Source organism: Paramacrobiotus metropolitanus, unplaced genomic scaffold (genome assembly GCF_019649055.1).
Source record: "Paramacrobiotus metropolitanus isolate TYO unplaced genomic scaffold, Prichtersi_v1.0 Parri_scaffold0000087, whole genome shotgun sequence".
Taxonomy (NCBI): domain Eukaryota; kingdom Metazoa; phylum Tardigrada; class Eutardigrada; order Parachela; family Macrobiotidae; genus Paramacrobiotus; species Paramacrobiotus metropolitanus.
This window is the reverse complement of record NW_026570307.1, coordinates 67,762-94,125: the sequence shown is the minus strand read 5'-3', so window position 1 is coordinate 94,125 and position 26,364 is coordinate 67,762. Positions and strand designations below refer to the sequence as shown.

General features: G+C 40.6%; 5 protein-coding genes and 1 long non-coding RNA gene across 8 annotated transcripts; 2 read left to right on the top strand and 4 right to left on the bottom strand.

Annotated features, from left to right (window-relative positions):
• Positions 1 to 545: 545 nt before the first annotated feature.
• On the bottom strand, positions 546 to 7,943 carry LOC129596202 (probable G-protein coupled receptor B0563.6). Of its 2 annotated transcripts, XM_055493415.1 has the most exons (5): positions 7,827 to 7,943; positions 6,089 to 6,961; positions 4,491 to 4,625; positions 4,124 to 4,367; positions 546 to 1,374 (listed from the first exon to the last, which is right to left on the bottom strand). In XM_055493415.1, the coding sequence occupies exons 2-5, from the start codon at positions 6,388 to 6,390 to the stop codon at positions 613 to 615; spliced, it is 1,443 nt and encodes a 480-aa protein (XP_055349390.1). In that variant the 5' UTR covers positions 6,391 to 6,961; positions 7,827 to 7,943; the 3' UTR covers positions 546 to 612. The 2 variants fall into 2 exon arrangements, with proteins under 2 accessions (XP_055349390.1, XP_055349391.1); XM_055493416.1 differs by lacking the exon at positions 7,827 to 7,943 and having other exon boundaries at positions 6,089 to 6,986.
• A 999-nt stretch (positions 7,944 to 8,942) lies between these two features.
• Positions 8,943 to 11,001, bottom strand: LOC129596264 (mothers against decapentaplegic homolog 2-like). The gene is made up of 6 exons (XM_055493496.1): positions 10,937 to 11,001; positions 10,697 to 10,827; positions 10,451 to 10,630; positions 9,728 to 10,180; positions 9,230 to 9,461; positions 8,943 to 9,132 (listed from the first exon to the last, which is right to left on the bottom strand). The coding sequence occupies exons 1-6, from the start codon at positions 10,999 to 11,001 to the stop codon at positions 9,096 to 9,098; spliced, it is 1,098 nt and encodes a 365-aa protein (XP_055349471.1). The 3' UTR covers positions 8,943 to 9,095.
• A 1,545-nt stretch (positions 11,002 to 12,546) lies between these two features.
• On the top strand, positions 12,547 to 17,299 carry LOC129596150 (uncharacterized). Of its 2 annotated transcripts, none has more exons than XM_055493343.1 (4): positions 12,547 to 13,052; positions 14,075 to 14,209; positions 14,587 to 14,878; positions 15,990 to 17,299. In XM_055493343.1, the coding sequence occupies exons 1-4, from the start codon at positions 12,766 to 12,768 to the stop codon at positions 16,704 to 16,706; spliced, it is 1,431 nt and encodes a 476-aa protein (XP_055349318.1). In that variant the 5' UTR covers positions 12,547 to 12,765; the 3' UTR covers positions 16,707 to 17,299. The 2 variants fall into 2 exon arrangements, with proteins under 2 accessions (XP_055349318.1, XP_055349319.1); XM_055493344.1 differs by lacking the exon at positions 12,547 to 13,052 and adding an exon at positions 13,398 to 13,526.
• Positions 17,300 to 18,724: 1,425 nt separating this feature from the next.
• LOC129596152 (uncharacterized) lies at positions 18,725 to 20,036 on the bottom strand. The gene is made up of 2 exons (XR_008691387.1): positions 19,722 to 20,036; positions 18,725 to 19,580 (listed from the first exon to the last, which is right to left on the bottom strand). It is a non-coding gene; the product is annotated as an uncharacterized LOC129596152 (long non-coding RNA).
• Positions 20,037 to 21,330: 1,294 nt separating this feature from the next.
• LOC129596174 (small nuclear ribonucleoprotein-associated protein B-like) lies at positions 21,331 to 23,228 on the bottom strand. The gene is made up of 2 exons (XM_055493371.1): positions 22,810 to 23,228; positions 21,331 to 21,980 (listed from the first exon to the last, which is right to left on the bottom strand). Exons 1-2 carry the CDS (start codon positions 23,074 to 23,076, stop codon positions 21,642 to 21,644), a joined length of 606 nt encoding a protein of 201 aa, XP_055349346.1. The 5' UTR covers positions 23,077 to 23,228; the 3' UTR covers positions 21,331 to 21,641.
• A 164-nt stretch (positions 23,229 to 23,392) lies between these two features.
• Positions 23,393 to 25,430, top strand: LOC129596173 (eukaryotic translation initiation factor 3 subunit A-like). The gene is made up of 3 exons (XM_055493370.1): positions 23,393 to 23,621; positions 23,733 to 24,320; positions 24,704 to 25,430. Exons 1-3 carry the CDS (start codon positions 23,558 to 23,560, stop codon positions 25,258 to 25,260), a joined length of 1,209 nt encoding a protein of 402 aa, XP_055349345.1. The 5' UTR covers positions 23,393 to 23,557; the 3' UTR covers positions 25,261 to 25,430.
• Positions 25,431 to 26,364: the final 934 nt, after the last annotated feature.

The window sequence follows — 26,364 nt, the reverse complement described above, 5'->3', positions numbered from 1 at the left end:
CTCCAGCTACATTCGCCTGGCGTCGGGCAATGCGTTGTCTCGATGACTGCCCTTCCGCAAAGAAATCATGTACCAAGTTACCAACTATAGTGTGATATTGTCCGCTATAAATGCTGCCAGTTGCAGACCATTAGCGGACTGCTGGAAACAACATCGATGATCGGTCTCGGAGAAAATTACCAGTTGCGCAAGGAAGTCATAGTTGCAACAGTACCAAAAGCCAAAACAATAGCGCTGGGAACAGTCCTGGTAACCTTATTGGTCCTCCTTCTGCCTTTCTGCCGGCATTTATAATTTATAAGTATCTTTATTTATATTTGTATCACATATCAGAGATTATGATTTTGATTTTTACTGAAGCATGTACTTTGAGTTTTCTTGTTATTTTTTCGTCAGGATGAATACTGATCAACTGCGCGACATGAGACATTTAAGTGTGGATTTTACAACGCAAGCTACTGTAAATGTTTAGAAGTGCTGGTACGTTTTTCATTTTATCTGGTGAACGCTTATGCATTAAAATTGCAAAATAAAGGCGCCCAGAGTAAATTGTACCATTATACCACTAAACGTGTAAATGCATGGCCCTTGTCATACAAACAGAAAGGTCACTCATTGTATACGATTCCGAAACGACCTAGTGTTTAACAGATTAGGAGATTGCGCTGGATTATACGGCGGCACCGAGCTCCTGCGTGGCGAGTATAGCGGATGCAGCCCGACAATGCCGTCTCCATTCTGACCACTGGCGTTGACGGTCGCACTGCCCAATGGCGTTGGATCCACCGATGCTCGCCTGGACGGTACAGATGACAACAAAACGGATGGTGGGCCATCCAGATCACTATGGCCAGCCTGACTGAGCCTGGAAACTCTTCGCAATGTATCCCTTCTGGGCGAAAACAGCATGCTAGGACTTTGAGGAATTCGGCCCGGGGGTCCGCGGGATTTCCGTATGATGACCATGGAGCCTTGCCGTATCACATGGTAGAACAGTTGGCGGTATTTATGCGATGCCCCGCAATACACAAGAAAGTTTACGCTGTAGTTCAGCAGCGCCAGCGTCGAGATGACCGGGTCAACGTAGTGCAAACCGGTGAGATCAAACCAGCAATACGGTGCATGGCTTAGATGGTCGAGAGTGTTGTGAATGACGGCAGGAATCTGTGTGATGAAGTACACCATCACGCAGCCAATCAGCATCCGGGTCAGATTGTCGTGACGACGCGTATGACTCCGGAAGAAATCGCCGGTGCGTGACATAAAGCTGACGGCTTGCAGATTCCGACCGGCATTTAGCTGTTTTTTCAGATAATCCAATAACCAGGCATTGGTGATGAGCAAAGAGATTGACACGAGAATCGGGAATATGATCTGCGAAAAACGACAGAAGGTTGAGAGCGTTTTACAGTGCCTCAAGTTAACATCTTCATAATGTGTGTACCATAATTATGTACTCGTATTTACGGTGGTAGCCTGATGACTTTATTAGCAAAATGACGGCACTGTCGGTTATTTTGCAATTATTATTCTGCAAATTTTGTAATCAAACAGCAACTATGTCATTTTAGGTGCAAATCTACTACCAAGCATTTGTGCTATGTGCTACTTGTATGTATCTGTACTACTTCTTATTACTTGATTTCTTAAATAGAAGTATTCAGAGTTTTTTAAGATACTGTTTTTGACTTGTGTTGCCGGTGCCTTTAGTAAACTTCGTGGAAAACCTCGTGTACCTGCCGGCATGAAGTACAGGCTTTTTCCTTGAAGTGTAACTGTAATGAGGCCGGCAACCAGTGCTTATTGTTAATTGTAAAAAGGGCGGCTATGTAAATACAATTTGTACTTTGGGTTGTAAAAGCTGTTGCACGCGCGTAGTGTAAACACCCGTGCCACTACTTCATAGCCCCAGCTATTCACCACGTCCTGCCTTTTATGATTCTTCCGTCTGTGTAAACGATGCTTCACAAACCCTGACAATTTGACGAAAGCATTTTGTAAATTGCGTAATTACGACTGCCCACAGCCATGCAGAACCTATGACATTTTGTAGCATGTGCTGGATATATGCAGATCACTCAGCATCAAAAAACAAATAAGTTCGCCTTTCAAATTTGACGAATTTTGATGCAGTTTACCGGTAATTTAGAGCAAAATCCCCACAAAATTCCCATTCTAGCGCGAATTTTACAAACCGGAAAAACGAATACTAGATTTGGCCCGCTAGCGAAAAACATTATAGGCGTGTGAGAAATTTTCTGCGATGTGTATTCAGTTGGGCCATTTGGTCGTGGAAAGAGACCTGTTTGTCGGTGCGGTGTCATAACCGATTGTAATTTAAAATTTTATATCAACAGTATTCGCAGAGGAATGGCTGCGCTATTTCGTCTTCTTCACTTCAGCGGCATATCTTAATCTATCTGTGTAGAAAGATACAGTAGTAGAAGTGCTCTTCAGGAAAGTAATGAAGAGTCGACCACAATCTGTATAACAGTAACATCTGCTCTTGAAGCTTGGTTTGCTCCTATACGTGATTTTGTACCGAATATGGACGGTGAATGAAGATTAAAGGCTTCGTATAAGGGTCTACAGTTTAAAGTTGTAACGTTTAATATAAATTTTTACAGACGCGAAGAGCAATCAAACAGTTAAACTTAAAACAATGTTTTTAAGAATTAGAAATTGTGATTAAGTTTTTCGCTGCATGCGAATCAGCTAATTAAGAATTTAAGTTACCATTATTGCATTATTGTAAGTGTAATTCAGACATGTAGTGCAATACACATTACTTCATAGTATATTCCACTAACTATGCGTACTTCTATCAGCATATGTAAATTTGATTACACGTTGTCTTGTGGCTGCACTACATTTCCTTCATACAAAAGGTGGTCGTTAAATTGCAAGTAACAGTAAAAAAATTATTAAAAGTTGTGTAGAAACTATAATATTAATAAGGACTATAATAGTTATAGACATTTTATAAAAGCTGTGAGTATGCTGGAGAAATATCACCAACTTCCGAAACTATTTAATGATGACTCTTGGAATGCTGTTGAAATTTGTTATGTCAGTGTATATCGATCTGGCTGATTCTGCTGGGCGAGTAATAATGGCGGCTGTGCTGATTCCAGCCTGGAAGCGACATGTCGACACACACTTGCTGGATTCCGGGCGCAGCAATTAAAAACTGCTTGTAGGTGATGATCGATAAACTGTCCATAAAAAGGACTGTAAAACACTTGTATCGTTCCCAAAAACGATCACGCCAAAACAGCTTTGTTCGCATTTGAACTCTTTTCTGAATGCTGATGACCATGAACCGATTATCGATACACTACTGACGAATATGATTATCGCATATTTTACAAAATTACAAGGAAAAGGTGTATATTGAATTATTTGTTTTTCGTATATTGCGAGTACTTGCGTTATTTATAAGCGCCGACACATTCGCACAGAATATATGTACTTATAAATCGAGTTTTCAAGCCGGTTATTTATGTTTAGCGAATTTTTGCTGAAATTTAATCGCATTAATGTATTACAAATAAAAGTAACTATCTGTCTAAGCTTGACACGATGCATCTTCCTGTGGACATTTTTATTTGTACTTGTATGCATATGCAATATTTTTCTGCGTTGACTGCAGTACTTGGACATTATAATCAGTTGTTCCTCCAGCATTATGCATTAAACCTCCGAATTTATTCCTTGCGCACCAGTGAAGAAGCGCAATATAAGCGTCTAAAAATATCTCACTTCACAACCGCGGCCGTATTATTTTGGTCGACTGCAGATAGCGTAATTATTTATGGATACAGTGCAAATTGCAAAAATGGATACATGTGTGCTACTGTAAGATGACTGCAAGCTAAAGATGGCGTGTTGAGAGCAATCGCAAGTATGTGTAGGCGAAATTTAATGCGTGTTATTATTAATAAACAAATGATAACAACAAAACCCAGTTTGTTCACCTTCCGTTTTCGTTTTACGGCATTGCACTACTACAGCATAGTTCGGGACTGACAAATGGTTTCCTGTTAAATTTAGGCGATTCCGTAATTACAGGCGATTGTACAGATAAGTGTACCGTAATTCTGTTACAATCAACGCAACTTACGTTGACCCTTTGTTGGTTTCTGATCCATGTAATAACCCACTCCGGCTGTACGTAGACGCCTTTATCTTCATGATACCACCACCAATGGTAGAACCACACCAGAATGCCGCACGTAATGACGAGCGACGTGGTCACGAATCCAACGAGTAGCCACACCGTACCGCTGCGTTTCTTCCTCACTTTATCATGCCGATGCGGGAAGCGGAACGCTATCAATCGCTCCAGAGAGAAAAATATTAGAATCCTACATAATCCCACAAAAATCCCACTGTCAGCGTCAACGTCATCTATTATAGTGATCTAGATGCATTTATTTTATGCATTTCCTTGGTATAACTACGGTAAGCGCTAATGAAAAAAATCTCACCAGTCAGTGACGTAACATACAGCATACTGCAGCCACGTCAAGGCGCCGTAGCTTCCCAAAAGAAGTGGATGGTCGGGCAAAAAGATTCCCAAAATGTTGCTGTACAATATCAAATAACGCAGAAACGAAAGCCACCTGCAATATTAATTATAAAGATTAATAGGTAAATGGTGAAATAATTTTAATGCACGGAATTTGTAAGTACAACCATATAAAAATGTACGAAGTACTCTGTATCTGTGTATGCCAAAAAGCTTGAAGGATGCAGTTTATGCAAATAATGCAATACATATAATTAATGCGATATTAGAAGTAATATTTGAAGTCCGTACGTAGTATAGAAATTTTTCTGTTTATCACACATGAATGTATTTCGCGGCAGCATGTGGCGGCTGTAATGCAATAAATATGGACAACAACCTTCAGAATATTCATTTTACTTTTTTCCGTTGTACTTTGCAGTACTTGTATTACACGAATGTATTATTAACCATATTATTTACCAGCTAATTTAGCTGTTTATATACGTATATGGATCCCAGATCATTCAGTCTAAACACTGAATATCTCTTTTCCGCTTAAAAATTTACGATTGTGTCAGAAAAATGTTTGTTTGCGTTGTAATGAATATCCTATCCCGCTTTCTTTAAAGGCTGTCGAAAATTATAAAAAATTTTGCTATCGCATTGCATGATTTGCAGGCGAATTCTTTCGGAGTTAGTGCAATAGTGTAAGTGCGACTATTCAATTTTACGCAATTCACAACAGTTTGTAATCTGCATAAGTTACATATGCAGAAGGGCACTTAGGTTATTTGTAAAACCAATTACTTTTTGCTCATTTTGTATGTGCATGGAAAAGGGTCAATAATCATATCGATCCCGTAACGGTATGGCGGCTGTAATGTAATACATTCAATTGTACATCACAACTTGCTGAGTACACTTACTGTATTAGCATAATGCACTTTGACTTTTTGCTCTCCTGTTTTAGAAGCTGAGAATAAATCGACAGGAACCAGAATCTAACTGACATATGAAGATGCGTACATATTTAAGGATTTCTTGTGCGACTGCGCGTTATTAAATAGCTTTCAGTAAAGTTAACAAAGTGTGCATTTATTTTGAAGCCTTGGTTAAAATTTGAATATGCCAAGTTATAGAAAAAGTTATTTATATTGGGATAATATGTCAAGTATTTGATCTTTAATCGTTATCTTTGCATGCTACCCTCAGTTAAAATGATATTCGAATCCAAACAAAATATACCTTTCTGCTTCGCGATGCATAAATACCAATATATTGAACTCCTGACCATCGACGTTTCACAGAACTTGAGCTACCGATAGATTTCACAGTTATTTCCTAATTACCAAGTCCACAATTTCAAACTATCTTTAGATATTTGAAATATTATCTTGCACTGAATTTTCAGTCGATAATATTGCAAGCTTCGACATATGCTCGTAGAAATAAAAGTGAAGAAACGCAATATCATGTTATGTCATCAGTCGCCAGTGGTGATACTACGCTTTATTACCAATCTGTTTTATTAAACGGCAAACCATTCAGTGGAATTTCATTTCCTAATTATCTTACATGATGGTCATATCCGATATAGCCATTCCCAGTAAGAATACTTGCTTAACTCCCTTTTGGCAATGGTGAATTAATATCCACAAATTTAATATATTCCCCACGGTACACATGGCCAGAAAAACGGGAATCATCACGACGGCAATATATACTGTCGGCACAATCTGATTAGTGACATTATGTACACGATGACAGTCATCTTCCCGTAATTCCCATGTATAGTATTTCGGCACGGCAATGCCACCGAAAACGCCTTGTGGTGTAACGAAATAACCATGGTACGCATGTGTGGTATTGTTGGTCATAATGGTTATGATCGGATGTCCGTATCATGATAATATCGGCATATCATCATACTCCCATAAATAAAGCATTTTATCAGTTTATTTGTGGGTTACATACGCGCAGCACAAATCGATACACACACATACGCGTCCCGAATAGCAGCGAGCGCGAAAGTGACATCAGTCGACAGTAAACCGGAAAATACAAACTCACAGCATGGATTAATCCTCCTGATAAAAACTTTTCAGATCCTTTTTTTCCGCCAAGCGCAAATAACATGAGCGCCTGGATTTGCCGAATGGGTGCCAGCGCGACGCTTATTTAAGACACATGAAACACATGAAATCGTTTGCAATTGTGCCAAGCCACTCTGAACGCCGGGGAACACATACACAACCCAACATGCTACTCTGTTTTGCCAAAATAACGGTCAAGCCGGTAATCCAATTTCTACCGTGGATCACAGTGCCAGGCGTGTGTACCGCAGAATCATCAAGGCTGGAGTGCGCAGTGCGCACATACGATATCCATTACGGCGGAGGCGCATATGCAGTGATGGATCCCTGGTCGCCGCTGATAGGGATGAGTTCACTGCAACATCGTCACCGTCAGATGCACTCTGATTTAACCAAACGAGTCAGCTCCCAAAAACTGCGACTATCAGTTGCTTCATAATTGATAGATTATTCATCATATCATACGCAGTGTATGTTTGTGACAGCAAAGGTCAGAGTTACGCAAAGCGAGTCTTTAATGCGAATTTTATTTGATAATAAAGGTAAATTTATGTCCTTGATAAAAATTCTTCAGTTTAGGCAACACACACGTTAATATAATTATACCAGTGGTAATCGGTAGTCGTCAAAGCTTCCCTTAACTTTTTCCAGACAATTGCGTAATCGAATCCGATTTCAGGGACTTTTATGACCAAATAATTCGGTTTATATTCTTTAGTCCTGCCAACTATGATAATAGCTATACTAGTACTTCTGTGTTGCTTTACTGCATTGATGTCGATCTCGCGGATAATCCGCTTAAGAAGATGACGTTAAGCTGGATAAACTCAGCTAAATATTGAAGTGCCTAAAGTGATATACGACCTCATACTTATCATTTTCTGGATATGTAAGCTGCAGTTAATTACTAGTATTTATCTGTGATTGTTTGTCGGTGATTTGCGGTTCTTTAGTACGGTTGCATTATTCATTATTATAGATTTGGATCAAACCTTAACGTCACGTGCAAGATGGTGTTTCTACTGAGTTAAACGCCGCAAGATGGAAAATTATACCCCGGTGACCACATTCTCGAAAGAGGTTACATAAGAATTTAATCAAATAAAAATTGCGGCACTTGACCACGTCCTGGATCCGCCTGATTGGGGAATCCAAATCGGAAGTGTCCCGAGTAAATACTCTACGTACGTGATTTCTTTAACTAAGGATAACAAGCTCACCACCGGAAGCCTTTTGTGCTGGTGATTGACTGATATGTTAGTTAAGATTTCCGGTCTGGCGGTACGGCATGCAGGGACACCGCATTACATACTTCTTCTTTCATGTCCCTGCAAATCCATCAATGATGCCGTGAGTACGCTAAAACTTTGCGACGTCACTGTCGAAAATAACTAGCCCTGGGACCATTCGCGATCCCGGCATTTATTTGGGTTAATTTGCCAGTTGTATACAGATGTACACAGTTATACGCGCGAAGCCGGGGCCTGTGATCTTGGTGCAGCTATCCGGCATAAAGCCGGCAATCGTTCGTAATATGTGTTGGCGCGGAAGACCTTATGATAGTGGGGCGGGATCATCCTGCCGGGAAAGTTAATGTCGCGGATTGTTAATCGTTTTTGAGAAGTATTCAGTTGTATTCAGTACTAACCAACAGAGACTTAAGCTTGCCGGTCGGCAGCGGCGGCACGCACGCAGCCGGCGGCAATGGAACGCCGGGTGTACGAGAAACTTCAAGGCTAACAAGGATGCCGGCTCGACAGGCCATTCGATACATTTTGTACAGATGGGAATGCTGTTTTTACGGGCGTGTGTCTCTCGGGGTGCACCGCCACGTGTTTGTCGGAAAAGATAATCGCTGTGTACTTAACTTTTTTGTGTCACTCCCGTCGCTATGTATGCAAGTACTTTTCAGCATGATTTTCCCTTGACGCGCTGCTCGATGGGAGGAATAGATGAGTTCATATTACCGCCGTCTTTAGAAGACCTCTGTGCGCAACACATCAATTTTTATGTACAATGTACATTCGTACGAAAGTTCCGATTCGAACCACCAAAAGTTAATATCAAAATTAATATTGTTCATAAATCTGACGTCATTCGGAATAGGTGAACATATTCTGGACGAAAAATACAACTATACAAAAATATCATTTTAGCCTAATGATTAAGCCAAAAACTTTTATGCTGTACATAAATATATATTAATTATTAACGTCATTGCTGTCATAACACCCATTAGTTATTTGGGACCTTCATTATCAAATTCAGAGTAATTAGAGAAATAATCAAAAATGTAAGTAAATAAAGATTTAGTGAATAATCAATGTACGGTGAAGTTGAAATAGGAAAGTGGCACTGTTGAAAAGGCAAGAAAACGGCCTTCAATAGCTTCTGCAACAATAAGACACACTTAAACGCTTTTCCATTGTAAATACGCAGTCGGCGTCTTGCTTGGAAATCGCGAAAAATGGATGCACAATGGTTACGAGTTACGACCTGCTGGAACAAGGTCTGCGGGATGACCCCCTGCAACAAAACAGCAAACGGTAAACGCGAGGATCATCATGCAAGCAAATGAATTTACGTCATATTCTCTGCATTCCAGAACTTACGACAGACGTACATAAGCATCAGAACTTTGTCCAACCACTGCAAGGGTCCATTGAGGTAGATCTCAATCCAGCATGGAGTGGAAGTGATGGTCTGTCGCCGATAATCCGATCCCCATCCTTTAACGAAACTTATTCGAATTATACACATGTTGACCAGCTGATACACCTCTTCGAAACTTCCAAAGACCGACTGGGATAACATAGCTGCGAATTCTTGAGTGTTGAAGATTTTCAAACTGCACCCTGAAGAAAGAAATTTAATCCAGTGAAATTACACTATCAACCAACTGTCTAACACAAATCTCTAGAACGGCAAGTGAATTTGTTTTAAAAGACTTATGTTAACAAAGAACCAGCACTTAAAATTTACATATCAACCAACACAAATCCCTAGCACATGAACGGTAAGTGAATTTGTTTTAAAAGACTTATAGTAACATTTCAAAAGAACCAATAATTACAATGAGGGCATTAAATATTTCACAAATGTATCTTGTTTCCTTACTAACCTGGAGGGACTTTGCATACGGTATTTGGAGACCATCCATAAAGGCGACTACCCAGCGGGCTGGTCACAAACACCGCGGCATCACTAAGGCATTCCACATTTACATCTCCTCCGCTGTAATGTAGCCGCAGTCCTTTGCCAATATGTTTTCGAGTAATTTCCACCACGGAATTCCGATTGATGTTGGACCATAAACCCAAGTGATACCGCTCCGCATTCGATGGTTCAATGGAAGCATCAATGGTCACAGAAGGCCGCGATGCGTGAAAGGTGTCTCCCACTCGCGAAGTCAATTCGTAATAATTTACCGAACACCAAAACGCCGGTTCCGCATAACTGACCGGTCCCACATTCGGCAGACTGATGCTGAGTGACACAGAAGTGTTTCCGTTGGTACCATCGTCACCTAACGTAGTTGTCACGACTTCTGTGATTGTAAATGATGATTCGACATCTACTAAAAAATTAGAAGGTAAAACAGTGCCGGCAACAGAGCATAAGCACAAACGATTGTAAAAACTACGGGTAAAAAGGTTCTACATCCTAGATTAAGCGTTGAAAAAGCTTTTTTCATGTACAAATATTTTCCTTTTATGTTAAAAAATAACAATTCTCAACTGATCGTACACAGCCACAGACGCCAATTTCTCCATTCGAACAAACATGTAGGTTACTAAATACAAATGACCATACAATGCTTCAGTTGCGTCCAACATTTCATTACCGTGCGACGCAGGCGAGCCTAAACCAAGAGAAGCAAAGTGCTCGCTTAAACCCATTGGAAGATCGGCGTTAGCTGGAACACCATTGGCCGGTATGTCGTCCAGGAGTGGTACATCAGAATGCGGAGGAAGAATTTCTCCGTGGTTCCCTTGCACAATGGCCAGCATCGGTGGTACACCGGCTAGAAGAGCACCATGTTGCAAAAAACACCGAAGCTAGCAAAAGTACAAGTGCAAAACAATCGTACCTGGCGATTCAATGCGGTCATAATGATATGGATTAACACAAGTAATATCTTTCCGAGCGTTCAAACCATTTGAGCAGGTGTCCGCGGATCGCAGATGATGGTGATTAATAAGGTCTGGCCAGCGCCAAATTCTTGCAAATTAGGGGGATAAAACTGCCACCACCGGAAATAATCAAAATTATCGATAGCAAAAATAAAATAAACAGTTACGTGCAAATAGCTCCAGGGATAAAAATATACATAACTGCCACAATATTCGAACAAATTAAACGCTTATCTTTATAATCTAAACAGTTGTCCTTCATATAACAGCGATACTATAATACTTATGGGTCTCTCAGTGTCAGTAAAACGGTCTACACTTATTTTCTGTCACTACTTACGTACTTCGTAGTTCGTACGATGTTAACGGTACTTAATTAGCAACTCTTACTGTGTACTGTACATCAAGATGCTTTGTTGCGCTTTAAACAAAAAATAATCGAAACACTCATTTAACAATAAGTAATTTAACAGTAACATATAATTATATAAGTTGTTTGTTGGCGTTTGTTGTTGTATTTGTCGTGTACGTACAAATACAAAACTTGGTGTGTGCAACTCGATCGTACATCAGTATCCAGTACGTAATTAATTACTTACCTAATAATATTATTACGAAATGATCATCAATTTGACAATCCGTCGTTAAGGTAAACCGGAAGTTTAAAAGAAGTTTAATTAAGCATGTTTCGCGCCTCTCGACAGTGGGCATTCACGCTATACTTATGACCCGCCAGAGAATTTATTGTTTGTTATTTTGGCAAATAATTAGTAGCACAAAGTTTAAAATCGAGTCGGTATACATGGAAACATTTGGGCTCTATATGGTCCACGTTGATTGCTCTGCTTGCAATTATCTTTCCTTCGATCTTACAATTAGTCATGTTCTCTTGTCTTCGCCCGCAATTCCAGTTTTTATGGCACTGGAAAAATTCCTGTGGCCAGTTGGCTGACGTGTTTTAATCGTCGATACAATACAGAAATATTCGTATCGACGATAGCAAACGATAGTATTAATGTTCATACGGTAAATCGTAATAAATACTATCGTGTGCAATTAGTGGCTCTTTTGGAATTGCGAGAGTTAGTAGAAAAATTAATTCCATGCAAACTGGAGCCGATGCACGACATGTACAACGTGGAAGCATTTTGTTTAATAATGTTGCAATATTTGTATAAGCAAAAACCTGCTCGAGTATTATCAATGTTGTACAGATATATTTTGATGACCATAGATGCTCCTCAAAGGAAGCATTTGCCGCAGCTGGTTTTCGTTGGTCAACCTTTTCCTTGCCGGATCGTATGAAGATGGCAGAAATTAGAAAGTTCTGCTGCGTTGCCGCGAGCTACCAGAAATCATCGGTTAATTAGTTAACCTTTTGCAGCATCATGTGCTTGTGTTTGTGTAGCTAGACTGCAGTATATCATGCACACGCACACGATCCCGTTAAAGAACACGTGTTGGCCTACCTCCCGTACTTGCACCCTATAGTTTTGATACTACCGGGATGGTCGTAGTCAATATACTGTATATGCGCACACGCACAAAATATATAGATATACGTAGATATTATGGTGAAATGTGCATCCCGTTTAAAGCATATCCGGCAGTGTATTGTACGTTCTACATATGCATACGGTACGTGGCGGAGCGTAAACTGTTCCCTATCAGCTTCATTCCTTCGTACGTGTACCTCAACTCCAGGCGACTCCAGGCGCAAACACATGTACAGTGATCCAAATGTTCTGCAATCGGAAACCACATAATATGTTATCGCGTTTTAATCTGATCCGCTTTCTTCCGGGAACAGAGTGCGGGACAGCCCGGCTTTTCACGCACAAAGGGATGGTTTGTTTGTCTTTTAAAAAGCCGTTGATGTTCAACCTTTTATACACGGCGAAGGGCGTTTGTATTTTCAACTACGTCCATTTTTCTTCGTTTCCTTGTGGAAATGCGGCAGATTCATTTAGAGTACCGGTAAAGGGATAAGAAACAAAGTGTTCTCTGAATACACTAATTCGCTGCGATGTGCACGAATGGCGCTGCTGGTCAGGAACTGGTGGATTCCTTACCGGCAAATTATGAAGAAGAGCGCTGTGAGCTTCTGATTCAGTATTATAACCGCTCCGATTCGCTGGATACGGGAAATAGTATTATTTATTCGCAATATGTTTCCGCCGTCTGCTATCCAATTCTGCTGCTTTTATGCACAATTGGGAATTTCTTCAATGTTAAGGTCCTGTTGAAGTATCCCCGCAGGAATGCCAAGGAGACGTTACTACTATGCTTGGCCTTATCCGATTTGCTGGTTATGTAAGTCAGAAAAGACCGCACCCGAAATTTAAATACTCGAAAGGTTAAACTAATTTTTCCTTATCCATGCGTAGATTGCTGAGTTTGTTTAATACCCGTATGTTTACAAATAAAAACGCAATAGCATGGCGTTCCTATATAAATGCACAGAAAATTATGTCAGGCGATGTTAAAACGCTTCGTCTATCCTGTCATAGAAACCGGCACGCTTTGTACAGTTATGTCGAAATGCATCCGCAGTCTTTGTAATATTTCTACTCTCTCGTCAAAATGTAAGTGTCGACATTGTTACTTAACAGGTGATTCAATGGAGCGCGTAGCCTCGATAGCCGAGCACTAAATTAAACACTATCGATCTTTTGTGCGGCATGCTTTTGTTTGCCTTTCGACAATAGAGTTCGACACAAGCACTATGAGGATCTGTCAGCTCGTTAAATTTGATAACCAAGTACTGCAGGAACAAGTGGCAGACAGGTACGCCTTCCTTCTGAAAGGTCACCTTGAGGGACTTTTCCGACAGCTCTACTGAATCATCTTACGTTTAAAAAAATTCAAACAGTTGGTAATACAGTAGAAGGGATCAAGGTTTTTCAAACTTTTACGTGATTTTACACATTTGTTACGCTAATTGTTATACGTATCTGTATGATACAAATATAAAATCTCACAAGACAAGGAGGCATTCGTCGTTACGGTTGCTGCAAAGCGTGTGACCGTTGAAAATTTTATTTTCTTCGATTTAAACAACACTTCAAACATTAACTGTTAATAATTAAAATTTAAAATGCTATATATGACATCATGGCTCAAACTGATAAATATTCGACACAGACAGTCGCGTCGCTCGGTATTGCTTTGTCAACAACAAACACTGCAAGGCGACGGACTGATGTATAATTAATTCGAGGGTGTCGTGGTCAGATAATATAAAGCCACACCTCTCAAGTCTGTAATGTGCTTTAATCAAATAATACTTTCACTATTAAGCTGGTTAATACAGAATTCTACAAATGTCTATTTAGGTGGTTTGCCCTCCCGAGGTACCTTAATCTTCATCGATCGGTTCTGGGCATTGAAGTGCAGCCGATGGAATTCTTGGGGATTACAATGGGGGTCTTCACGTGGCTGCAATACACTTTTCAATACGTCTCCGACTGGTATGTAGTTTTAGTGTCAAAAAAAGCTACGCAAAATTATCATAAATTTACGCAACTCGCGAACATTTTTACGCACGAACTGCAATGTCATATATACTAAATCAAAGAATAAAATTATTAAGAGTAAAGGCCTAAGATGACAGAGTACAGTACAAGTACATATGTGTACGAGTGTCTGTGTACAATTGCCGAGACCTGGGCTATACGTATGTATTTGGCTGTTCCAATCCAACTGTCACGCGCCAAACACGCCATATCATATATAAATTATCAAGTAAAATAAATTAAAACAATATTTATCTTATAGGGCCACTCTGGCCCGGCATGCTGGAATTTTGATGCTGTTTTCTTAATATACACACGCGTATACCCAACAGGCTGCTGGTGTTGTTTTCACTGGAGAGGCTGGCCGGATTCCGATTTCCCACTCAGCATCATGTGTGGCGCACTCGTACCCGCGGCATTGCCGGTGCCTTTTGCGGTTTAATTATCCTTTCGGCGTTATTGACGTGCGAGACAGTCCCGTATTATTACATTAATATCTGGAGACCAGCCGTAGCCGCTATCAAAGCTGAGGATCCCGGATCATGTGCAATGTCTTCCGGCGCCGGCCAGATTACTGCCCCGCATTGGCTGGATGTGTGGGAAAGTGTGCAGCATATTGTTGATGTACGAGTAAGATTTGGATGGCGTTTGATTAAAAATCTATAATTATATTAATTAATTGCAACTTGGGATCTTGTGCTTACACGGATCCTGCCGTAGTAATTAATCCTGGGTGATGTCTAGTTCTATGCCTGGGTCCACGTCATTGCGGTCTCTAAGGCTGTAACTGCTCATTATTTATTTAAAATACCTTTTAATTGACGAAAATGTAAAGTGCCACCACAACCGGGAGCGATACTCGCGTATTACGTGCCGACAGTCGTTTTTAGCCTTATTGATCGTCTTCAAGCAGATGCTTGTGTAAAGCAACTGTAGAGTGTAGACGTAAATCTGATTTATTTAATTTGCAAGTTAAGCACGTCTTTATGCACCAGCTGTTATGGCAGCCTTAATGCAATATTGCAATTTGCTCACTTTACTGTGCTCAAAGTTCTCAATTTAGGAATGACCTCATGAGCGTTAGCAGAATTTTCTAACTGCATAGAATCATTAGAATGTCTAGAGTGAAATTACCAGATTTTAATTTGGCTATTGTGTTATGCGCATATGGAAATTTTTCACCGATAAGCAGAGAATGATCACTTTAACCGTTTATCCGACTGGCAGATTTAATTTGGTTTATATATCGTATATATAAACAACCAGCTAAATCCAAATTTGATTTCGGTACAAAAATATAAACTTTCTCTCACGGTCGGCTCATTTGTGTAAACATCACTTGCCTGGATCAAATGCCTGTCAAAAACGTTTTAATTTGCTGCCCTTTTTGAAAAAGGTTGTTTAGATCTTGCCAGAATTTTCTGCGCATGTGCGATGACATTCAGTAAAATATTTGATTTCCGCTACTGATCACTATTTTCGGAATTTCAATAATGCAAATTGCTTACCTGTGACACAGCTGACGTGATTGCCAGTTAATGGAATTCACTGAAAATTTAATCTCGTTAAATTCGCTACGTCACCGAAGGAAATTAAATACCAAACGCTCCGCGGGGCAAATATGTGCGCATTAATCTCAATTAATATAGCTAATATGATAACGTTATGATGTTGATTCATACGTTGCCGAAGCTATAATGTCTTTAATTACTATTATTTAATTTGTGTTTTCCAGATGGTACTGCCCATTCTTATCTCTGGTTTGCTGTTTTTCCTGAACACCTGGCTGATATGCCACATTAAACGGCACAGTTGGCAGGAGGATGACGGCGGCAGTACGGCCTCCGATTACACCTACGTCCGCAACAGCTCCACAAAAGGCTCCATAATAACACGCCATACGAAAATCTGCGCTAAGCAGGCTAAAACCAAAATCAACCGGATGCTGCTGGGCGCTGTCAGTATGTACTTTATCACACAGCTTCCGGTCGTCCTCCTCAATCTCATCGGACTAAGTCTGTCAGCACAGCCGTACTGCCGTTTCGATTTCTTCATACGGCCGTATTTACAGCCCATCATCTGGACGATTGCACTGGTTAATTACTCGGGAAATTTTCTTGTCTATTTCGGGGTATCCCACACATACCGCCGGATTTTCCACCAGCTGTTCACCGACAAGAAAGCCAAAGCCCGCTCACGCACCACCCGCCCGGGGCTGGCGGAATGGCAGGCGCTGATGCAGGTCAATCAGCAGCCGGCCGGTGTGCCGCCGCAGACCGAATGGGCCAATATGGCTGTGTATAATAATACCAGCTGCAGCGGCGGACGGAAGCCGCGCAATGATTCCCTGTCGCTGGGATTGAAACGGCGATCCGCTGGGGACTCTCAAGAATCACTTGAGCATACTGTCGAGGGAAAAAGCAGTAAAGTGCGATTTAGTATGGAGGATTAAGCGCGCTGTCTTTACTAGTGGCACCGTGTAATATGCACGCTCCGGCGCTATGCAATCCTTGCATATGCACAATCGATTTGGTCAGCGAGAAAATGCCCCGTTCAATGGCTTATTAAAGGAAACCATTATGCAAATATACGGCTGACATTCGGTTTTTCTCTCTGATCCCGAACAAATACCGGAACGGAGGGATAACATTCGTTTAACATGGTGTTGATTTAAGGAACCGGGGAGATGTGAGGCTGTTTGTGATGGAAATGCCTTGTGAGGTTTTGTAAACATTTTTTTAGAAATGCTGCGGGTTTACTTGGTACAGCTATTATCTTGCGTTCTAAGACGTTGTAATCCTGTACGGGACTTGCTAAAAACATGAGTTTGCCTTTGTTGTATCTTTCATACAGAGATTATCCGCTGGTACCGATATCCTTTACATCCGTACTCGATCTGTATTGTGGCATAGAAGTACGCAATGGTTGTTTTATTTCCGTTTGGAGGAGACATATTTTTAGCAATAACAGCACATTTTTATATTAATAACGTTATTGTTATTATTTAACCAGATTAAGTATTAGATATACGTCTTTTAAGACGTGTATTACCTCTACTTGTAGGCGTTGTAGACATCAGCTAACGCATACAATGCCATACCTCTTCTTGTAACAACAACTGCATTAAAAGGTCACCAGCTGTCAAAAATATTCAGGTGTCAGAAATATATAAATTATTCATGCACGTTACAAAAAGACGATTCAGAAGGATTTCCGGTTTGTTTAGGACTTTGCATGTTGTATACGTAAACAAGAGCAGACAATTGGTGAATATTATACTTATTCAGTACGAGTGTAGCAGTTACAGTATGTTTATTGTCACACGGACGATCCTGTTGCAATCTTACGTCAAAATGCCCGTAAAGCCTATTTATTACGGTAATAATTCCCGCAGATTTGTAAAAGCTATTCTTAATTCGACACATTGACAATCGAAACCAGCCTCGATTTGAACGTCGATCACTGCAATTAGCGAAAGCTCTCATCAAATCCGATTCGCCCGGCCAAACCTAACATCACGATTCACGAGTACTTCTATGGCACTGCGTGCCGGCTCCCACTTCCGGTACGTACTTACTGTACAGAGTAGTATGCCCATTGCAATCGGTTAGAGCGTTACATCGCGAACCCCGTTACCTGGAAGGAAGGAAACACAACATCCGACATTCTCAGGTTTCATCAAAAAGAAAATCTTAATTATAGGGTGCAATGTTTACTGACTATTCCCAGCGTTCTGTCTCGTGTTCATGTTGCACAAAAGTACTGCAGTTATGGTTATTGGCAAACAAAATAGTAAGAAAACGATCTGGTACATTGTACGTACCACCTTCGCGTAAATCCCATGAAAATTGTTCACTTTCAAGCACCCCAAACATTTTTTCGCGTTCTTGTTTATACAAGTAGCATTCTTTTATGAAACGATTTGTATAATATACGAGTACGGCATACCTATTGGTATGTAAGCCTTTAAGCGTGTAACAGTTGCAGATACTTGGATATATATGGCGGAATAAAGAACAAAAAACAGTTTACGTCTCTTAAGGCATAAATGTTAAGTAATTATCTTAAAACTAAAACATATTCTTCGGTATTCTTAAAACTTTAATTTGCTCACATTTGAAATCAGTTTTCAAATTTTTGAAGATTCATCATAGAATTTGAAAAATATCCCATGGAATGCTGTAAGGTAACTGTGTTTACCTTTTCAACACAATAATTAACGGTTCAGTAACTCTCCCGGCTTAACGATTGCCTATATTTATATAATTTATATACGTAAATTTATGATTCACTTATTCATGTTAAAAAGAAGAGCAGATATACATACTCGTAATCATATATTACTGCTATTCTTAATGAAACCTTAAGAATTATGACCTTGTGCCAAAAATTATTACACGTGGCCTTGTAAATTAAATAGTACAAAAATCAGATTAATATTGTGTTTTGTGTGTGTAAACAGAAAATGTATTTTCACACGCCCAGTTTTGTTCGGTATTCGTTTCATGCAGAATATGGGTGAGTATAGCATTTACTACAAAGTGCACTTATCGAGTATAAAGTCACAAATAAAAAACAGGTAATGCTTGTAAAGATACAGTAATTTCATGATTTTTATCAATGAAGGGCACAGCCGATCCGACATTAGAAAAAAGTACAACAAAAGTAAGCAGTATGAGCACTGGACACAGTACCTCAGTATGTTCAACCGACTCGAAATTTTAATACAAGTATCCATAGAAATTCGGATACTCGACTTCGAACAAAATGCTTGTAACATACAACATTTTAGGCATGAGATACTTACCTGTGGCTATTTTCCCAAATAATTAATTTTGCAATGTAAAGATATGCGTATCGTTAAAATACGGCTCATTTGCAGGTATTGCTATACGCAGATACCGTTTCACGGAAACTTGAAGGTCGAGGTTTTATAAGAAGTACATTTTCGCTTTGAAATAGCTGCAAGAGTAAGTAATTTTGACTGATTTGTCCATGGTTGGGAGTCGCAAATGATTATTGTAGTAAAGACCAATCACAGTCTATATATGAAAATTTTACAGCCGTCTGGTATCAGTACGAGTATATCCGGCTTCCCGCTTAAACGCCGGTTAATCATCCTGCCCATGATCGACCATGAACTGCTTGTTGTGGATAGATAATGGACGACTCAAGGAGCACGGCAGGGTTGTGCATAATTTTTTCGGAGTGCTGCGAAGAGCCGGAAAGCCCAGAAAGCGCCACGCATCGCGACTGTTATGGAGCCTGGGTCGTTGAAACCGTTGCATGATGACCATCGAATCGTCGTTGGATGAAGCGGCTGTTCCTAACCATGAAACGTTTATAAAATTTCACACAAACGATTTCGAAATATCGTAGCAATCATCTATCAGGTAAAATGTGGTTAAAACGTGAGAGATAAGTTATTAGGAAGCCCCCTATTTTTTGGGTCACTCTTTTTGCTTACCGGCATGGAATAACGCAAAGAAAAACAAGTAAGAAACCGCAACGGTTTCCATAACATGTCTTCCCAATAAACTGTGACGGTCAGACATTCCAGATAGCTGGTGCGAGGAATAAAATGCTATAAATCTAAACGAAATCCTGGCTGCGGCCTGGGCACACAACTATTGGCCTGTAGCTCGGTATGCCTGAAAAGTGGACAGTGGGCACAGACTAGTGCAACGCCTAAATTGTGATAATACTATTAAAATTCACTCTTGCACAACTTATATGTACTTGCAATAGTTTGCAAATAATGGTGAGCCCACAATTCAGGTGCACCTAAACTACCTGTGAAATTTTGAGAAAGCTCTTTTATAGCTATGTACGTACCTGCCGGTCGCAATGTTTTTCGTTTAGTTCGTTGATTTTGTTCGTTCAATTCCACAAAACGATCACCCCAAGTGCCATCTGCCCATCCTCTTCAGTGCTATGACGTCTACGGAATTGTTATTGGCGCCAAAGCACAATACACCCAACATATACATGTAAACAGAAGAAAAAGGTCTAAGGTTTGTTTTGTTGTATCATCACAACATAGACACAGTCGAAGTGGTAGTAATCATTAAAGGTCACGGCTGACCCGGACATGGGTTATGAGGTTATGTAGTACTAACACTTGTGATGTTCACTGGTACGCTGGGTGAATACGTTGTAAATGGGCTCGAATGTCCTTTGCGTAGTTGATAGTTCCGCCTAATATTTGTCAAATCGATAAATAATTAAGTGAGGGCGGAAGCGATTATCACTGTAAACAGGAATGCTCATGATCATAGACTTGTACTTATCGAATTTGCCATCTCATTCACGTTACGCGATAATAAACCCTAACCCATCTCGTTACTTCGAAATGGGATTTTGGACATTATGACGTTAGCCCGAAATATAATTGGATGATGGACATGAAACTGATTGCTTCCATTCGCAGTAATCTAATGTGCGTTGCAAAAAAGTCAAAGGTACCGAATGTCTTGGATTCTTAATTTGCAATAAAGTGAATTCGAATATGGTTTATAGGGATTTATCAGGCCACACACCTATTAGGTAAAAGCAATCATCCCTGGGAAACCGATTAACAATAAGTAGCAATCATAAACTACGTTGCTTACATCTCCGGTTTTGGAACTTTAACCGCGGATTCAGCTGTTCACCCCGAAAAATCCGAAGCCGCAGGGTAGTCGAAATAGAAGTTTGAATAGTACAGTAAAGCGCGACACGCAGCACGACCATTTGCGCACCCAGCACATTGAAAAATTCCGTATGGTAACAATTAACAAATACTGTACGTAAGTAAACTACTTTCTTTTTACATTTTCAGAACGCTCAATGTATTCCATTGACTCCATAATAAACTTCACCAGTGTATGAATGAATGGACGAAGGCAAACCTCGACAGGGCAACAACGACAAAATTATCAATTATTGACGGATGTCGACTGTCGAAAGCTTCCGAAATACCAACTACATGTACATACGCATATCATCACTGCAACTTTACGTTTGTAGAAATTATAATTTCAGTTATTATACTGTACTAGTAGTCTCGTACACTAAACGTGAACGAGCAACGCGAAAGTATATTATTCTTCGAACCAGCACACAGTGGCGTGCAAATCAAATAAAATGACGTGCGGTGTTGTCAGTCATTAGCTAAACTAACTACTAATTCGAAAATGCATAAAAAACATTTCGCAAACTGAATCTCGAAATAAAAAAAACCTAACATCCAAGGACCAACACGGTTACAATACAACAACCTCGAGGTTCGTTTCAACAATATTTTAGATCAGTCAACAATGGGCGTGCCATCTAGTGATCAAATGGAATAAAACAACATAATGGCAAAACAATAGGATACACGTGAATGCGAATTTAATAAGGCGAACTACTGTCCCGGAGGTCGCATTCCCGGCGGTGGTCCGCGCATCATTCCGCCCGGTGGCGGCGGCATACCGCGTGGTGGTGGCATACCCGGCATTCCTGGTGGTCCCTGCATGGGGAAGCCTGGCGGCGGACCCCGCATCATTCCGGCCGGGACACCACCCGGTGCCATGACACCCGGCGGAGGTCCGCCCACACCCCGCACTGGTCCGGACAATCCCGAAGGGACGGTGGGCGGCGCTGACGCGCCCGGAGGCACCGACATGGGCAGGCCACGACCGGCTGCCCGTCCCACACCCATGCCGGGCATCATTCCCGGGATCGGGACGCGAGGAATGACATCCTGGAAAAAAGCCAAACCGTAGGGGGTCAGAAATTACTATCTCCAGAGAAACGGGAAAACTCCCCCTATGTCTCTCACATCGGAACCGACGGAACAGATTTTAATAATTTTGTTAATACAAAACGTCGACTTCGAAATTGCAGTAATACTCGTACGATTTTACAGAAAATAAAATATAATAAGCGCTATAAGTAAACAGACAGACTATAACTTATTGCCTAAATGCGACGAAACCAAGAAGAAAAATTCATGTTTGAATTCCCAAAACTCCAACAAACAAATACCCATATTAGCCATATAACCATATAACATGTTCGAATTAATCCCTCGTGAAAATTTCTGCGAAACTTCTCGCGTCTCTGGCAAAGCTCACAAAAATGGATCAATTCCATACTTTTGCATAGATACGACACTCAGGAATTTATAAAAAATTTCTGAGCTCTAATTCTATGCCAAACCCGTTCCAAGCGCAGGCTCTAATCAGCGTACCGATGAATAGCAAATTAGAAATAAATCAAATTTCGTTACATTATTATTGATTCTACAGATCTTCAAATTTTTAGCACTATTGTTACCAAAACTCTTGTCTTACGGTAAACTTATGAGTCAGCAGTAGACTTGCAAGTAATATAAAATGCTAAGAGAAAAATTTTTTTCCTTTTTCAGAAAGTTAAAGATAAACTCAGCACACGCATAAGCGTCATGATTCAGGAGGATTAAACCTTTAATTCCTAAATAAATCCTCCTCCATTTCAAACATAAACCTAATACCAGCGGTGCTGCAAAAGTTACAAAACAAACAGTTAAATGACTTAAATCTTAAACGAACCTCGTTTGGCGGCGGACCTTCAACCGTCATGGAGACAATATTTTCTCCGCGCAGCAGCACGAAACCCAGCACGCGTTTTTCCTCGCGCTCCGCTTGCTGCTTGTTCTTTGGTCGGATCTTTCGGAATTCCTCACAGTCGGATAGGATGAGGTTCATGTATTTATCAAAAGCTTTGAAGGTCCCCACAAAGCTCCGCGAATCGCGCAGTGTTACACGCACACGATACCCGATGTGGGCCTGCATCTTATTACTCTTTCCCACCGGCATGGTGGATTTGTAATTAGGGAGACTAATATAAAACACACAATTCTATGCCGATTCCTCCGCACAAATGATAATATCGTATGCAATAAGCGAATCAAACAGACAATTTTGCTGCATAAAAATTGATTTATTCCCAAACGTTATCGGTTCGCAGCGGTCTCTATCGCAAATAGCGTAACGAGCAGCCCTTATGGTGGGGGACGAAATAAATGTACAGTTACAGGGGTCCTCGGCCGATAAAAGCCCGGCTCTGCTCGGCACGTTATATGCTTTCAGTTTGCAAACAACAGAATTTCAAAACTGTGAAACAATTTTTGGAGTTTGAATGTTTGATTTTTAGAATTTACATAAAATATTATGTGACTAAGACAGTGACTTTAAGTATAGATTTATCACATCGTCATAAACTATTGTCACAGCTTTTACATAAGCTTTTGGTACCTTATTTTTATTCTTGACTCTTTCGTAAAATGCATTGAAGGGAATGGCGGATAGTGATAGCGCATATTCTGCGGAGTTGTTGCGCGCATATACCCAGTTCAAGCTAGGTGCGTGAAGTGTTTTCTCTGTTGGACATTAAAATCATTTATATTTCGATGCAGAATTCCCGAGCTTTTTAAACATTGTTTTATTAATTTATTGGACTCTTCCGTTTACAGAACGCCAAAAACTTCGACATGCAGCGTCTTCCGGACAACCCAAAGAGCCCCAATCTCGCCGTCCGCTTCGTCCGCGCAACGACGGCGAATTCAGTATTCCGTCCACGTTTTCCGAACTCCGTCCCGCTTTGGACATTCGCAAGTCCCGCTCCGGTGAGCGACGCAGTGGCTCCTCTGCGTCGAACAGCGTGGACAGCCGTTCTGTCAGTCCGCTCCGTCCTGTCAACGGAACCAGCGTCCCCGTGAAAACATTGTCGCAACAAGTCCATGAATTGACACAGCGCGTAATTTCCACTGCCGTGGATAATCATCACCCACGCACAAATGGACCCGTTCCCGCGAAGAAAAACATTCCCAAGGGATTTCGGATTTCGCGTGCCGGACGGCGGATCCATTCCAGTTTGCCCGATGTGGCGGAGGAAGATGAACCTGCATCAGCGCGTAGTCGAAAATCACTTGTTAATTCCGCCAGATTGAGCAGGTCTGAAGAGAATTTGAAGGAGCTCGCGGACCATGTGAGAAATCAGCTTACCCACGTGGATACGGGGCATGTACGGAGAAACGAACCAGCTCCATCCCGTCCGCAAGGTAAGCGACCGCCTTTGCGCCCACTTTATTCTTATTTTTAAAATTAGTTTATTTTGTTTCACTGATTTTATTTTAATTAATTATTTTTAGCTTTCAAGTTGGTTTCTTCTGGTAGCTTTTCTTTTTTAAGGTGTACTTTGCCGGGTTTTTTATTTATAAATTTTTGGCTGGGGAATAAAATATAATTTGCTGCGAGTTTTGCACTGTTTAGTTAGTCGACAAGTTTTATTGTTTTTGTTCCACGTTTTGATTTTTATTTGTAAACTGAAACTTCATAGATCTCGGAGAATTGCGAGTAAATTATTTGCTGCGAGAATATTACAACATTTTCAGAAGCTGTGTGGTATAAGATGCAGCACTGTAAACCGTTATGGTTCTTTTAGGGAGCGCAAAAATGGTGGATAGTTTACTTCGTATGCAGCAACAGAATGAATCGTTGCTGGCGCATCTGAAGCAAATGATGTCCGCTTACACCAGCATGAAAACAGCCTTGGAATCTTCACAGAAATCCTTATCGGAAAATCTTGCCAAAAGTGACAAAGTTGCACAAGAGAAAAATTCGGATATTTTGCGGTTGCAGCAAGATCTGGAAGAATATAAAAAATCTGCCGAGGCCTACGAGAATGAAAAACAGGAAGAAGGGATACGCACGCAGATGATTGAGGTGAAGTTAGCCCAGGCAGTTAGTCGCATTAGCAAATTGCAGCGTGAAAACGAAGATCTGGAAGAATATAGGGAGCGCTGCAAAGATGCGGAAAAACAAGTGGCAAAGCTGCGCGTTGGAAAGGAGGAACAAAGTGCCCGTTATCGAGAACAAAAGCGCGAATGGGAGATTAAGTTGCGCGATCTAGAAGTGGCTAATAAACAGTACCGTCAGCAGCTGGAAGAAATTACGGTCGAACTGATGGCCCTAGACGCGCCTGCGCTTAATGATGCGTGAATTGCGTGCAAGTGTACGTTTGATTGTTTTATTATTTTACCGATCTCAGAAGTTGTTTGTGCTTTTATTTTGTTATGGTTTTGTGTACAGTGCATAGTCAAAATTTTTTTTAATTTGGTTATTTTTGTTTACTTGTTTCAACAGGAAAACGCAGTAATAATGAAGACAAATTGATGCTTTTTTCAAACCATGTTGCGAGATTGACAGTGACGGTTACTGATCACAAAGATATTGTGAAATAATATATTGTAAATTGTAAAATATTGTACAATAATTTTTTTCTTTCTAAACTTAATTTTTGTAAAACAGGTCACGGAATGTACCTGACCAATCATATGAAATAATTAAGCATTTTTATTGTATTTTAATATTTTCATAGTCCGCATAATTGAGCAGATGTTGACGTTTTACAATCAGCTGGTGGCACAGATCTTACTTCTACTTACGATTTCGTATAACCTGTTCGGATGTAAAATCACAAAAATGCCCCAGGGCGGTTCCGGTCATTCATGGCATAACAATATATTTCCATCGGGTGTCAACGAGCTCAAGATTGTGCATAACGCACATAGCACTTTCGCTTTTCCAACGCATTTACCACGATCAAAGATCTCTTCCAGAGCACACAGTTTTTCTTGTGTTTGGGATATCATCGTCGAAGTCTTATCCCAACAAATTTCCCCGAAAACTGGAAAACAGTCAATGACCTTGAACTTCGCTGATATGCATCTATCGCCTCTGTTAGCCAAGCAGACTGCGCTCCACTCACTGCGACTCAAAGACGACAGTGGCGTAAAAGCCAGTGGACTGTGCAGACCAGCGCCGCATGAAAAAACTGCATGATTTTTGCCTGACTGGACATCCGTGCTGCGTTCTCATTCGAAGCATCTCGCAGTATTCGTGTTAATTTATCTTTTGTCATTTACTTACTTTTATGAGGATTAAGTTGTGAAGGATTGGGGAAACAACAGGGATGGGTCATAAAAAGCATAATCATCCTCCGAGTGTCGATGAGGTGAAGAAGAACGTGGATGATGTCCTTGCAGAAGGAACCACCAAGACCCTCATCAAGGATGATCAGGAAATCACTATAACCCAGAAATC